The sequence below is a fragment of the Setaria italica genome, chromosome II (genome assembly GCF_000263155.2).
Source record: "Setaria italica strain Yugu1 chromosome II, Setaria_italica_v2.0, whole genome shotgun sequence".
NCBI classification, from domain to species: Eukaryota; Viridiplantae; Streptophyta; class Magnoliopsida; order Poales; family Poaceae; genus Setaria; species Setaria italica.
Window position 1 is genome coordinate 25483238 of NC_028451.1, and position 13923 is coordinate 25497160.

Below are 13923 nucleotides of genomic sequence, written 5' to 3' on the forward strand. Positions count from 1 at the left end.
GGGGTGCCGACGTTGGTGGGGAGGGGCGCCGGTGGAGGTGGGGGTGCGGAGGCCGCCAACACCGCAACCCTAAACCCTAGAGGCCGCCGCAACGAGAAGGTGAGGGAGGAGTTGATGATGGGAAGAAAAAGAAACGAAGCGGCATGCTCATAGCCAGTGGCAGGTGGGTAATTTTGAGGAAATCTATCCTCCACAGCTGCTCAAAGCGAGGGGGAACCTAATGTGAGAATTGAACTAGAGAAAAACAGCTTTTACATGTAGCAGCTGGTATGGGATACATCCTTTGGTTGGCTTTTGGTTTTTTAGAAGCAAAAGCAGTTTTGGAAGCCCAACCTAAAGGACCCTAGCCCTCTAAATATGATGCACCTCATCATATGAATTCAAAATAGAAGGTGGACTAACAAAAAAATTTCTCATAAGAATTTTCATATCTTTCCAAGTTTTAGGTTTATCTGAATAGCTTAAAGACTCCTACCAAGTTGATGTAGAATGTCTCAAAACACTAGTTGCATTTATAATTTTTCTCCATTCACACATAGAACATTTTGCAAAAATATTATCTTTTCTGATTTCCCGCTCAATGTACTCTTCAGCACCTGTACCATCGTAAGTAGGCAGGGAAGAAAGGATAGAACGACCCGCAGGAGTTGTAGCAGCGGCAGTAGTAGTGCGTGTCTCATGCATTTTTGTTGGCTCAAATCGTTGAGTGTTGTAACCTGTTATTGTTAGCAGCAAACAAGAAAACACAAGTATGTATTTCCCTATCATCTACTAGGATATGGTCAAGGAGTAAAGTCACACACTCGCAAGCGTCTTACCTGTTTTTACCAAAAAAAGATAGCACAATCGGTTGTCAAGCTTGAGTGTAATATACCGATCAGAAGTATGTGCCTGTGTGGAGCTTGGGAGGCTATATTTCGTAGCAAGGATTAGCAATAATTCAATTCAGAAATTGCAAAATTAAAAATGAGTCCCAAGTCTATCACCGGTCTAAACTTATCTCGGACCTAGTTTAAGCAAGTAAAGTACAACTCGGTCTAAGCTTATCTCGGACCTAGTTTAAGCAAGTAAAGGACCAGCACTTCGGAATTTTTTTGTCTCTTTTTCTTTCTTTATATTCTTATTCCTCGGTGCGCCTCTTTTCTTTTTTTAACACCTCTTTGCCTTTACTGTTTTTTTATACCAGAAAGAGCTGCAGTAAAATTACAACCAGGAAAAATCGTAGAGCACAGCTGGCACAACCTCTAGGCGAAAATCATCCAGCAGCTAAAGCTCCTCACAGCTCAAATTAAATATATGTACAACAAATCTTCTTCCGCGCACATGAAAAATAGTATCTCTCACCAAGACATATTGAAAGCTAAAAAAATTGCTCAAGGGTGCCTATTTATGGAGCACAACTTAGATGTCGAGGAACTTGATTTAACTTATTTTTTCTCTCAGCTACAGCAAGGAAAGTACACCATGAGAGGCTTGTCCAGAAAGAATATTGACTAAAAAAAAGACTTGTCTGGACTCAAATAAAATTATTCAGATTCTTGCCAATCGATCTGCTACTTCCTTTTGTTTTCCGTAACCAACAGCAGCTGCAGCTAGTATCAATTATATTCTCAAAAAACCACAATAACACAAGCTGATTCAAACTAGACCACGAACAAGATCTAGACATGGTAAACACAACGAGGGACTAAAATTCAGAAAAACAAATTGAAAAGAAAAGTTGCAAGGCACTAATAGATTATAGGATAACGGAAAATTGTATTTTTTGGGGGGCTTTTTTGGACTCTAGGTAATGAACATGAGATGAATCTAAAGGGCACATGATAATATACCTCACTGGTAACCTGGAATCCTGATACCACTTGATGTAGCACTGACCCGATCTTCCGATAGGTAGGGATAATTCGATTCGTGGAGAACTCGATGTTGACAATCCAGGCTTCTAATTTGATATGATTCGAACCCTTACAATCGCTACATCGCTGCTCCGTTGGTTATCAATAAAGCATAATTCTATTGACCTCACCATAAAGGTTTTCCTCAACCAACGAATCGAAGAACACAAGCAAGAAAATGAAGACATGCAATCTGGTATTGCAGATGTATATGAAATAGATTTGAGTATGAAGTTTAAGCTGTCAACACGAAAGGACTAATTGATACAGTTTAATTGTATCATCGATCTTGATGTAATTTTCTGAGATCAATAAAGCTTCCTTTATGGAAAAAAAAAACTCGTGCTTAAAAAGCTAGGCCACGCAATCAAAAGTATGAGTCGATCCATGGGCCAAACACTGTTGTAGGTCCCAGATGCAAATAAAAAAATACATGATTCTCTTCCGATCTGTTCCCCACCCTCGCGCTCGGGCTTCTGCACCAAATAACATCTTCCACTCTATTTTTGTACTCACTCTATTTCAAAAAAACAATCTACTCGCCAGGATTCAACTCCTAGATTAGAGTTGTCTCCTCTCTCTCCCCCACAATGATTCGACTTCTCCCCCACAATGTTATAGAAACCAATCTGGATTTGGCAGTTGAATCAGCTTGAGTTAGGTGATTCATTCAGGACAGAAGCCAGCAGTACTGTTCAGTACATGCAAAACATGCCTCAAGTGCTAAAGTCTCAGTGACCCATCTTTTTGAGAGAGCTCAAGCTTCAGACACAGGCGCTTCTGGTTTAGGTGCTTCATTAGCTAGAGGACTTGCTAAGCTTAAAATCAGATACAATCAAGCTTCAATTATATTCCTAATAAAGCACAGGCTTTAATAATTATGTGATGAACGCCTTGAGTACGCTTACTATGTGGCAAATATAAGAACCGGTAGATAGTTTTCCCATTAAGCACCTCTTCAAGCAAAGTCTGCCTGAGTGACACTAATACAATCATTGATAGTTGCATTGCTGAAGGACGGCCTTCTGAGAATGGGACCGTACCGACTATTTTGAACCAAAGTTTCATTTATGTGTAGTTAGCATCCTCTGCTTCTAGTGAATACCATGCTATATATGAGCAATGCGGTATATGCATGTGACAAATAAAATGTCCCTAGTTTACAAGATTTTTTGATCTCCCATTTCAAGATGTTAGGTGGTTTAGAACATCAAGTACTGTTCATTTGAAGGGAAAACCATTTTGTACTCTGTTTTCCCTAGGTACTTTATTTATCTATTAATGAAACTAAGATCCCTTTGGATCTTAGTAAATCCTAATGGATGAAAATAACGCCTCTTCCAAATCATCCCACCAAAAGCTTTCGCACTTATATCCTAACATTTTGAAATATTAGAAAAGAGCCCATGCAACTCAACACATAACATTGCAGAGGGCACTTTTTCTCCTTTTTTTCTTTCTTTCTTTTGTGTACTCAATATGAACTAACACACATGTTACTACTCCCTCAGAAAACATATTATTTTGCATCAAAAGCTTACATTTTACCCATGATTCTTAGAGTTTACATATTGTTTGCGTTGAAAAGTTGATACAAATGTTGAATACAGCTTAAAGCATCAACATTGGTGGATATGGTTGACCAGGAGGTTGAAGATATATGGCATGTTGTAGCTCACCGCGGTATGGTGTTGGTGTCATATGGTTCTTTACTATTTGCTTACAATAGTTTTAGGCTGTGTGCATCCGACCTATGCAGAGGCAGGGAGTGGTCTTAGTTAAATTGTATCATCGATCTTGATGTAATTTTCTGAGATCAATAAAGCTTCCTTTATCGAGAAAAACTCGTGCTAAAAAATCTTGACCGCATAATGAAAAGTATGAGTCGATCCATTGGCCAAACACTATTGTTGGTTCCGGATGCAAATGAAAAAATTACATGATTCTCTTCCGATCCGTTCCCACCCTCATTCTCGGGTTTCTGCACCAAATAACCTCTGCCACTCTATTTTTCTACTCGCTCTATTTCAAAAAAAAAAATCTACTGGCCAGGATTCAACTCCTAAATTAGAGCTGTCTCTTCTCTCTCCCCCACAATGATTCGACTTCTCTAGTGGTGAAGATTCACTTTACCCATGCCATGTCGAGTGTATGCATCGATCACTAGAGATGGCCTTTTAAGATGCAAGGCTACATGGGTGAATTTTTCTTAACACAATGACATAGGTGAATTACCTTTTTATTAGGTAATAATATTTGTAAAAACTACTTGTCTTTAGCACGCAAACAGGTGGAAATTAAGAAATACAAATATTTGTTGAAACCAACAAACCAGTCAAAGCCAGCTCGGTGCAATTATCAGCTTGTTTGGTGAGTCGTTACTCCAAGGGAAATGACATCCCATCTTTCTTAAAATAGCAAGCCAATGTCAGTGTTCTTACAGCTTTAGTTCCCCAGCCAGCTACAAGATTCTGGATTGGAGTTGGTTCTTGGAATGGAGAGTTAAAACAAAAATAGCTTGTTTTCTTATTTTTCTCTATAAAATGTAACTCATTTTCTATTTTTTTATATTTATTTTATCTCTCTCAGAATTAAACATGGTATATATGGCAAATGAAATGTCACTATTGGTTTTCATGCTTTAGAGATCTTGAGGTCCAATATTTGTTATTTAACGGATTGATGTTAACATGCATGCACTTGATGTGTTAGGTGATTGATTCCGGACAGCGCGTACTGTTCAGTACTTGCAATCGAAGCCAAAGAATTTTTTTCGCTATCTTTCTCTGGGGAAAGTTCAGCTAGACATCGACACATGGATATTCTTTCCTTCCCTTGTTGAGCAAATTGCAAATTAAACTACGCGCTGCCGACACTTAGATTTCAAATTTTCAAGGTGTCCGTAAAAGTCCTTGAACTCAACATATTGTCTTGATAATGTCAGCCTGATGATTAATTACAAACATATATTCTTGAATTAGTTGTGCCCATTGCAAACTCATTTATACTGAGTTACTGACGCACTGCATTTGAAGATCTTCTTGGCAAGACGACGAGATGAGGCTTCAAAGTGCAGCTCCTTGCTGTTGTCTGTCATTGCTAGCTCATGCAGTGCAGGTGAGGTGCCCATCATCAGCAGGATTATTAGTGCAAGGGTGGTTGGGTTGTGCTGATTCCACTTTAGCTCCACACAACCACATCAAGTTCGGTACACGAGTCCCATTCATTTGTCATGCTATTCTTGTCCTACTGACGCAGCAAAGTAGGAATTGAAAGAAGAAAAAAAAGATGATAATGATTTGTGCGATGCTCTCGTCTTATCTCAGGCACGAACTTGCTTGGATTGCAAGCATCAGGTTTACACATCTACCCTCTTATTTGTTCGTTGCCCAACTTCTCTGGGTCTCTCGTACGTGTATTTGTATTCTAGTGTTAGGATTTTGCAAGATTCACGTTTTGAAGGCGTGCCTAAGTACTGTTAGAGATGTCAATGGCTCTGGTATGGCAACTTGTCTCGATTAGTTAGTTGTTGCTTGGTTGGTATGTGTGTTTTGGTAGCTCTTGAAGCATCATATTTGCGTGCATGGCCTTAAATAATTGGCTCTCACCTAATTTGATGCATGCTGTGACGACGTCCATTTCCCATGATATGCTCACTGCGTAAGCTCCAATACTGCAATAGCTGCACACGCCATGGCCATGAAGTGTACTAAATTCTAAGTGCTTTTAAGTTCAGTCGGTATTAGTGTAACCGACAATATTCCTGCAAATGAGTGTGCTAAACACTTACGATCCTCACACTTCTATAATCTTCTTAAATTAGTTTACCGTTAGCATGCATGTTGCAACTTGTAATTTCTCACGGCCCTTCTCTTTTTTTCTGTTAAAAATCTTTTGGTTTTCCTTCTTTTTTTTTTTCCTTTTCAGTCGTTTGGGTTTTGTGCACCTATAACCCTTCCCAATTGATTCTCTTTTCAAAAGGTACACACGTAATTTACATGTGACAACAACTGGATCTCTAATTTGCAATAAGAGTTTTCTCTAAGAAAAAAATGAAAAAAAATCCAATACTTTTCAATATATTTCCCTCTTGGTTATCTCTTACGATCATCTAATTATCTGATCCAATAAGGGAGAAAATAAGGGAATCTATTGACCAAACCATTCATTGCACACGTACGACATGAGAAAAGTGACATCATTATAGCTAACTTTCTGCTCAAGAATGATTGTCGTCCAATGGGGCCTCGAATTATTTTATGTTTATCCCAGAACAATAATTTCTTATCTAGTTTCTTTTGGATAATGTTTGGTAATGGCTAAAGTGGCATATTACTTAGAGAATAATAACACTTGGTAAAACAAACAGGTTTGGACTGGACAATTTCGAAAGGAATTCCTGTGCAACTTTTTTTTTTGGAAAATTGCTGACAATTCATGACTAGAATATCGACTTATATATCGAGTATGTGTGGAGATTTTTTAGTTATTGTCTGACACATTTGATGATGCTCCCAAGAGTTCCACTGTTTAGATGGGTGTCAAAAATACTTTATTTGTCCACTTTGATTCAATACTACTCATTCCCTAGAGTTTGATTTTGGACTGTCTCAAAGATCGCCACAAGATCGACCAGTGCAAATGCAGTCTCTAGCCCACCCTCTCCAACTCAACTCGATTTTTCAGTTGCTCGATTTTTTTCAACATGAAGTAGACCTGAATTTTTTTTTTTAGGAAAAAGTAGAGCTGAATTTAACTTAGCTTGCTCAAACTCGACTTAGTTTAAGCTATAGGCTCGCATTATGCATATGAAATCAGCAATCTGTAGTACTTCTAGTTGCTGTAATAAATTTGCTGCTTGTACTAACTTTGCAGGATTTGATCATTCAGTAGGTTTTTAGCTTGAACATATAATTTGTGATGCCTGCACCGACAGTCCATCAAGCTCTGTCTTAAGTTCAATTGCTGATAAGATTACATCTTTTTATCTTGAAGCTGAATTAAAAAAAACAAATGTGGTGTGCGTGTCACAACCCACGACCATGCATGTCGTGCAGATTAGGTTAACGAACAAATTGAACCAACACCTAAAAGGGGCACTTTAGAAATTTCAAAATGTACCAGTGAAAACGAGTTCCAGTACTAAAAATGTGACGCTTATATATGTCACTTGTCTCTGTAAACATTCTTTTCAGTAAGGCACGCATGGAGACACTGCAAACCTTGAAATGTAAGGAACATAACGAAAATGAGCACAACGTGTACAGGTAGGTTGTCAACTTGACGTGCAACAAGACCATTCCGTTAGCATTTCCATTCATTCCAAGTCTAATCCAAGCAATCTGAAATCGAATCTTCTTTTGTGCAATGTGAAATCTATTTCTTTTCTCCCCCTCCACATGTAAATTTGATGTAGCAAGGCTAATTAAGAGAAGATCGATGTGTTTCATAATACATACTCTTAGGGAACAGACGTAGAGAAGCCATAAAAATAATCAAGTAAGCCTCATTACTTTCCTGTTGCCACAAATCCTGGTCTACATACTGCACATGAACTTGGTACGTTACGCACTTCATCTGAAAGGGTTTAAATGGAACCAAGTGAATTGAAAGAATAAACTGTAACTCTATAAACTTAGCCAACTTATAGTTCAAAATAGGTTCGCACAATCTTTAAGGATCTGTTTAATTTGAAAGATAAGGCAAAGGCAGCCTATATATATGCACTTAACTACCAGTAACCTGGTGCCTAAATACTACCCGGAAAGAGCACATGTAGAATGTGAATATGCCATAAAAAAGATGAGCCATAACAATCATGCAAAGAGAACGAGTCTGTTGGCCTGACAATGTTGAGGTTGTTACAACAAGTGTCAAGCTGAAGTAGCTTACGGAGATTGCTTGGCCACTGCAGCTAGGAAGCTTCATTCATGAATCATGTTTATTCATGCCTAATGCTCACACACGTCACCATGCCGTCATCTAGAATCCTAACCATAACGAACTTTACAAAGTGAAAAGTGACGCTAGCTACTCTAGTCGAGTTTCATTTTTTTGGTAAATATTTTGCAACTTGTGTATTCTATTCGTCGAAAAAGATTTGGATTTCACTGAGTGATACGTATTTTTTTTATTTGTGAGGTTATATTACTACTACTTCTTTTTGTAGTGTTTTATCTTTCTAAATTTAGGCCACTGTAGTTCGTGACCATTATACTTGCCTTGTTTGATTAGATCTTGATGTAATAGATGAAAATATCGTGGCTTGTGATTAATTAATAAAAATCATCTAAAAATGGGCAATCCTTGCTGGGGATATATTGATGCATGGTTACAAAAAAATAGTTGGGAAAAAATAATTTGTATCTAGTGGGTTCATCGGACATCGGTCACATTCCATACGACTTATTTTTTCAAACCTTGTAGCACAAGGAAAATAACAGAAATGAGTATGACATGAAAGTAATTGAGTGTGATTTGATGGGCAATAGCATTCTGTTAGCCTTTCCATTCATGCAATATATGCCAAGCATGAAGCAACTTGAAATCTAGAATATTATGCTTGTCATGCAAGAGTAACAAGATCAAGGAGACTTCTAGATCGAGAACCCAAATTTCAAATGAGTCTGAAAAGGGTTTTCTCTATTTAGATCTGAAACCTGAAGCTCTAATTGGACCCAAATTTCCTACTAGATTTGACTTTATCATGTTTCGAGTTTCATACTGCAAAGTTCAGGGACATGTACTTCTTACAAATCTCAACCATGTTTCTTCCCCTAATAGGCTGGTTTAAGAAAAAGGCCAAGCTGCTACTGACACATCAGCACAGACTTGACTCATTCCTTCTATGGTAACAAAACTGAAAACAGAAACACTCTCTGATCAACCAGTAATGCATGCTGTGCCCAGATGCCAAACAAAAACACAGAATGAGAGAGTAAGCCAAAAAGATGGGCCGTAACAATCATGCGAACAGGACCGCCGGCTGGTCTGTTGCGCTAGCAATGTTGAGGTTGTTACAGGTCTCAAGCTGAAGGAGCTTGCTCCCCCAGGCCATGGCCCTGCTAGAGGAAGCTTCAGGCTACTAGCATGCCTCACGCCCACTCATGCGCCGTCGACACCCGACGACGAGAAGCCTAGCTTTCAAAACCAAACTCGAGAGAGTGATTGATCGAGAGCTATAGGAGAGACTGCGTGTGCTCCGGACCGTTAGTTACGCTGTCGCCACATCGTGAGAGATTTCCTAATTCCAAGACCACGGCATTATACTCATTCGCGTCGGAATCAAAGTTTGTTAGCCTTGTTCCCCTGGCCTTGATGGCTGCGTCTCATCAGACGGTTGGTAGCAGTGACACCGTGGTGGTGGTGATAATCTCGATTCGGAGAGCTAAAAGTGAACATGCATGATTTGGATGTGTCTAGGGGCCTATACTGAAAGGAAGGAAGCATGACTGGTGAAGTGGCGCAGCACGGATGAAAGCTACCAATCCCAGTGTGCATTAGATCACTTGGCTCTTATCTAGCAAGCTACTATAGGGGGTGCTATATAGTACGGCTTGCACGCATGCATTGTCGTTGTGCCATCTAGAACTCTATAAATTGGTGCAACTATTGGTCACAACACCACACCAAGAGTGATCATTTCGCAGTTGCAACCTTGCATTGCGCATTGACAGAGAGAGATGGCCAGAGAAATGGAGAAGGCAAGGAAGGCCACTTCTTCCCCTAAGGTTAGGGAACAAAATTAAAGCAACATGCATCTTGTTGTATGATGCTTGCTTCAGAGATAGAGTTGCATATGTGCATGCCATGCTTGTCAGTGTTCATCTTTAGGGTTTCATGTTCCTGATGTCTTCCACGGTAAACCTGACCAAACCACTCTGCCAAGATGATTCCACTACTACTACTAGCCTCTGGACAATTTCAAAAGTTCTTATAGAGTTTCAGCCAGGTTTGCCCTTATTACCATGTTTGTGGGCTGTGGCGATCTTATGGCGAAGAAAGGATTGCGCCAAGCTCCTTTGTGCTACATATATGAAAGCCAACTTAGTCAACAGAGAAATATTATCCGAATTTTTAAGTCACGTCTTCAGGTTACATGCTCCTCCGTGCATTGTTTTCTCTTTTTAACGAAACCTTGATCAAGTTGAGTTGAAGGGTGACATGTCTGCCGTGTTGCTTACATATAAGTCAGTTACTTTCAAGTTAGTTAAAAGGCTTCCCCTAAACAAGCATTAAAAGGTAGTATTTCACTTTAACTGTCATTTTCTTAGACTTTAATTTCATTGTCCATCTAGTGCTCAGTGCAAGGCAAGCACTGAGCTCTTTGCCTACGTCTATCTCTTTGCTATCATTAAATAGAAGTAACAAAAAAGGAAAGGGTTTAATGGATAGCTCTCTATTTTATCGTCATTTGGATTGTACATCTGAGCTTGGATTTATTTACTTGACTCTTGTTTACTCAGAGCTCAACGATTAATACTGGTCCCAAGAGCCCAGTTAGGAATGGTGGAGGATCTCCACCCCATAAGAAGAATGTTACTGAGGTATGAAATAATTTTTTTTTGCGGGTATGAGGTATGAAATAATTAACACATAGATGTATACAGAGTGTTCAGTATTCGCAGTTTTATGTTTCTACAATACAATAATGTGTGTTTTAGTTTTAAAAATAAAAAATCTTCTTCTTGTTTCAAATATTTCCAACAATAATTTCCTAATTAAGAAACATATATATAAAACAATTGTACACTCGCAGTTTTTGTTTCCAACACCAATTATTTGTATATGCAGCTGATTCTAAAAACCTTTTCGATTCTCCGGAAAAGAGTTCATACTACGGAATCCTATAATGGTTATATTATTAAAATGTAAGCTCGTCATATACACTCGCCACAATTTTTGAAATATTTCTCTAAAAGAAATCTATATTAGGTGCTCTGTGAAAATGACTAACCGAGAGGCCATGGGTCAATTATACACACATGATCATGGAGTTGTTCTTTTCAAGTGTATCCTAACTACTTTTGTACACAGATATAGTCAAACTGGGTAGGAATGGATTCCAATATAATATTGATGGTGGGATATCATGCTTTTAGTTTAGTTATGGTCCTTTTCAATGCAATGGTCCACAGAATATAGGGATAATTAATTTTTTATGGAATATCAACATCGTTATGATATGATTCTTTCTCATGAAAAAACTAATTAATTGTAAAATATGAGAGAGGTATCTGCTTCTAGATGCATGCAGCTGGCTGCATGATGCAATTTCATTAATAACCATAACCTCAATTAATACATATATATAGTTGCTCTCCAATCGAATTTGTTGTGCACTAATATTCACACAACCTTGCATTAATATACATATATAGCCACGAGGACGGAAAAATGAACAGCAAAACATTCGGAAAGTAGGTCAAGACCTGGTGTCCCATGATGAGGGAAAGCGCCGATCTCCAACTTCACAAACCTCACCCAAGGTTCACCACAAAGTTGTTATTTTTACTGTATACATAACTGGTGTTTATCATAAAAAAAGGTACGACAATTTAAAGATTTTTCTGATTGTAATGTCAGAGATCACCAAGACACGAACAGCCCCTTAGCTACTGTAGGCTTCACACTGAGGAGAGAGCAATAAGGCGAGCCGGTTACAATTATCAGGTTATGCTGATAAAAGTTGGTTATATATGTACCTCACCGAATTAAGATAAAGAAACTAACATCTGAGGAGGAATTTTTGTGCATGTACATGTGTTGTTTCCAGGTTGCAAGCAAGATAAACACACAGGAAATCATTCGGAGATTTGAAGAGAAGTTAGAACAGGTACTGATATATAAATCATATTAAACTAAGTTAAGTTAGACATTCCTAGCTGCAGACATGCAATATTTTTTCTGAATAAATCTGTTTGACTGCTACCCAAGTTAGTTTCTATATCTGTAGCATTTTGTGAACACGAAATTGCTGTTTGAATGCAGTTGATGGAGGAACGCGAGATAAAGCTGATGAGGAAGGAGATGGTTCCAAAGGCCCAGCTCATGCCAGCGTTCGACAAGCCATTCCACCCACAAAGGCAATTATTATATGAGCACATATCATGAACTCACATATTATTGAGCTTGTTAGAAGATAGAGATCCATAATTAGTTCACCAAATCCTCACTAATCAGTAGTTGGACTGAAACAGGAAAGTGCGAAAATTAATGAATAAAAGAAGAGAATACAACACGAGTACTATGATGATTAATAAAAAACTAAAGGGCACAGTGCCGAATAATTAAATTTATGGAGGACAAGGTATAAAGTTGCGAACAGGGAAGAGACACATAACTTCCCCTTTTGGATGGTAGTTATTCAATATGTTGATTGCACCGAACGAAGGATTTGCCTTCTATATATGTGGGCACAACTTAAAGAGAGTGGTCGATTCAATTGCATTGTCTGACAAACATGAACTTTAGAACTGTCGTGGAGGTAGCATGATAGTGCAAAAGGTGGAGATGGTAACAAGGGTTGGTTTAATTTTCTTCCAAAAATCAAATTGAAGAGACAGTTTTATTTACCCAAAGTTACCAAAGCGAATTGGTTCTGCAAATATATATAAAAGGATTGGTTTTGATAAACATTGGAACCACAAAAACTTACCAGCAGTAACATAATATTTACCGTGGTGATTTCTGAAAACAAGTTAACTTAGTTGAATTATTCATTCCGAGCATGCATGTAATAATTGAATTATTCATCAGTGATTTCTGAAAAAAAAAGTTCATTAACTTAGTTGAATCAATTCCCATTGATAATGTAATAATTGAATTCCTGTAACGACGTACACATGCAGGTCTAGGAGGCCCCTGACCGTCCCAAAGGAGCCGAGCTTCCTAAAGCTGAAATGCTGCATCGGCGGAGAGTTCCATCGCCACTTTTGCTACAACGGAGCAGCAGCCAAGGCCATCAAGTCGTAGTAGTCCATCTGCATACACACCTGCATCTGCATGGGCCTACAACCACGAGATGACGTAATTTTTGCCGCTGCATAATGAACCTGCTACAATACGTTCCAACCGACTCATGCATATACATAGAAGAAGTGGTTGCTGATAGATCGATGTAAATTTCCCCGGCCAGACCCTTTAACTTTTTCTCTCCTCTTTATCTTTTGTTTTCCTTCCTCTTTTTTTTTTTCTTTCGCATTCACGGATCCATTGAAAGGTAGGTAGGAAACCATGCAAAAGGGGTCATCCGGACACGATGCATGCGCCATGTATGTCTGTCTGTCTGATGGCAGTAATAAAAGGTTGCATACAGACTGTATAGAGAGAGTGCCATGATATAGATGAGCCTTGTTCTTGTTCTCTCTATTGTGCGTGCATGTTACATGAACATTGGGCACACATGCATGTCACTTTCATGGACGAAACTTGCCCTTGGATCTGAAACAGCTAGCTGATGAACGACCACGCATGCACTGTTCGCGGCCAGAATGATGCAGGCTCCACGGCACGCGCCGGCGCCGGATCGATCGATCGAGATTGAAGAGGTGACCATGAGTGCATTCTCTAAATCAACTTTTATACTTTCTGAATAGTGCAAAATGCACGAAACTAGCGTAGAATGAAGAGCTAGTAGTCTCATTTGTTTTTCGATGTAGTCGTCTCACTCGCTGCTTTTCGATGTAACTTTTTCTCACACCATAACGTTCAAAAGCTGTCATGTACACGAAACCTACATCAATTTGCCTGACGGACAGGGTGACGCATGCATGCATGCTGTCGATGCGGCATGCATGCAGCTGGAGACAATGATTCCTGGGCTCCTGGCTGCAGAATGTACACATGATGGGCCGGGTTTGACACACCTGATCGACGTGCATGCCCGCTTGCAGTACGTGTGTCGTTAGGGCAGGCAGGCACGCAGCGAAATGTACGGTGGGAAGCAACGGTGTGATGGATTTTAAGGGGTCAGAATGATGAATGCATGCATGCGTCGTGCAGCTTGATGCATGCAAATCCTCTTCAT

The 13923-nt window shown here is 39.1% G+C and overlaps 1 protein-coding gene across 1 annotated transcript; it reads left to right on the forward strand.

Annotated features, from left to right (window-relative positions):
- Positions 1–9466: 9466 nt before the first annotated feature.
- On the forward strand, positions 9467–13263 carry LOC101764665 (protein TPX2). Its single transcript, XM_004956471.3, has 7 exons — positions 9467–9625; positions 10361–10441; positions 11276–11383; positions 11481–11567; positions 11671–11730; positions 11886–11980; positions 12746–13263. The coding sequence occupies exons 1-7, from the start codon at positions 9578–9580 to the stop codon at positions 12867–12869; spliced, it is 603 nt and encodes a 200-aa protein (XP_004956528.1). The 5' UTR covers positions 9467–9577; the 3' UTR covers positions 12870–13263.
- The last annotated feature ends 660 nt before the right edge of the window (positions 13264–13923 follow it).

Excerpts from the sequence above, each read along its gene's own strand:
- LOC101764665 (XM_004956471.3), top strand. The coding sequence starts at position 9,578 with ATGGCCAGAGAAATGGAGAAGGCAAGGAAGGCCACTTCTTCCCCTAAG. Across the intron at positions 10,442-11,275 it reads ATAAGAAGAATGTTACTGAG|CCACGAGGACGGAAAAATGA; the intron begins GTATGAAATAAT and ends ATACATATATAG. Across the intron at positions 11,568-11,670 it reads GAGCCGGTTACAATTATCAG|GTTGCAAGCAAGATAAACAC; the intron begins GTTATGCTGATA and ends TGTTGTTTCCAG.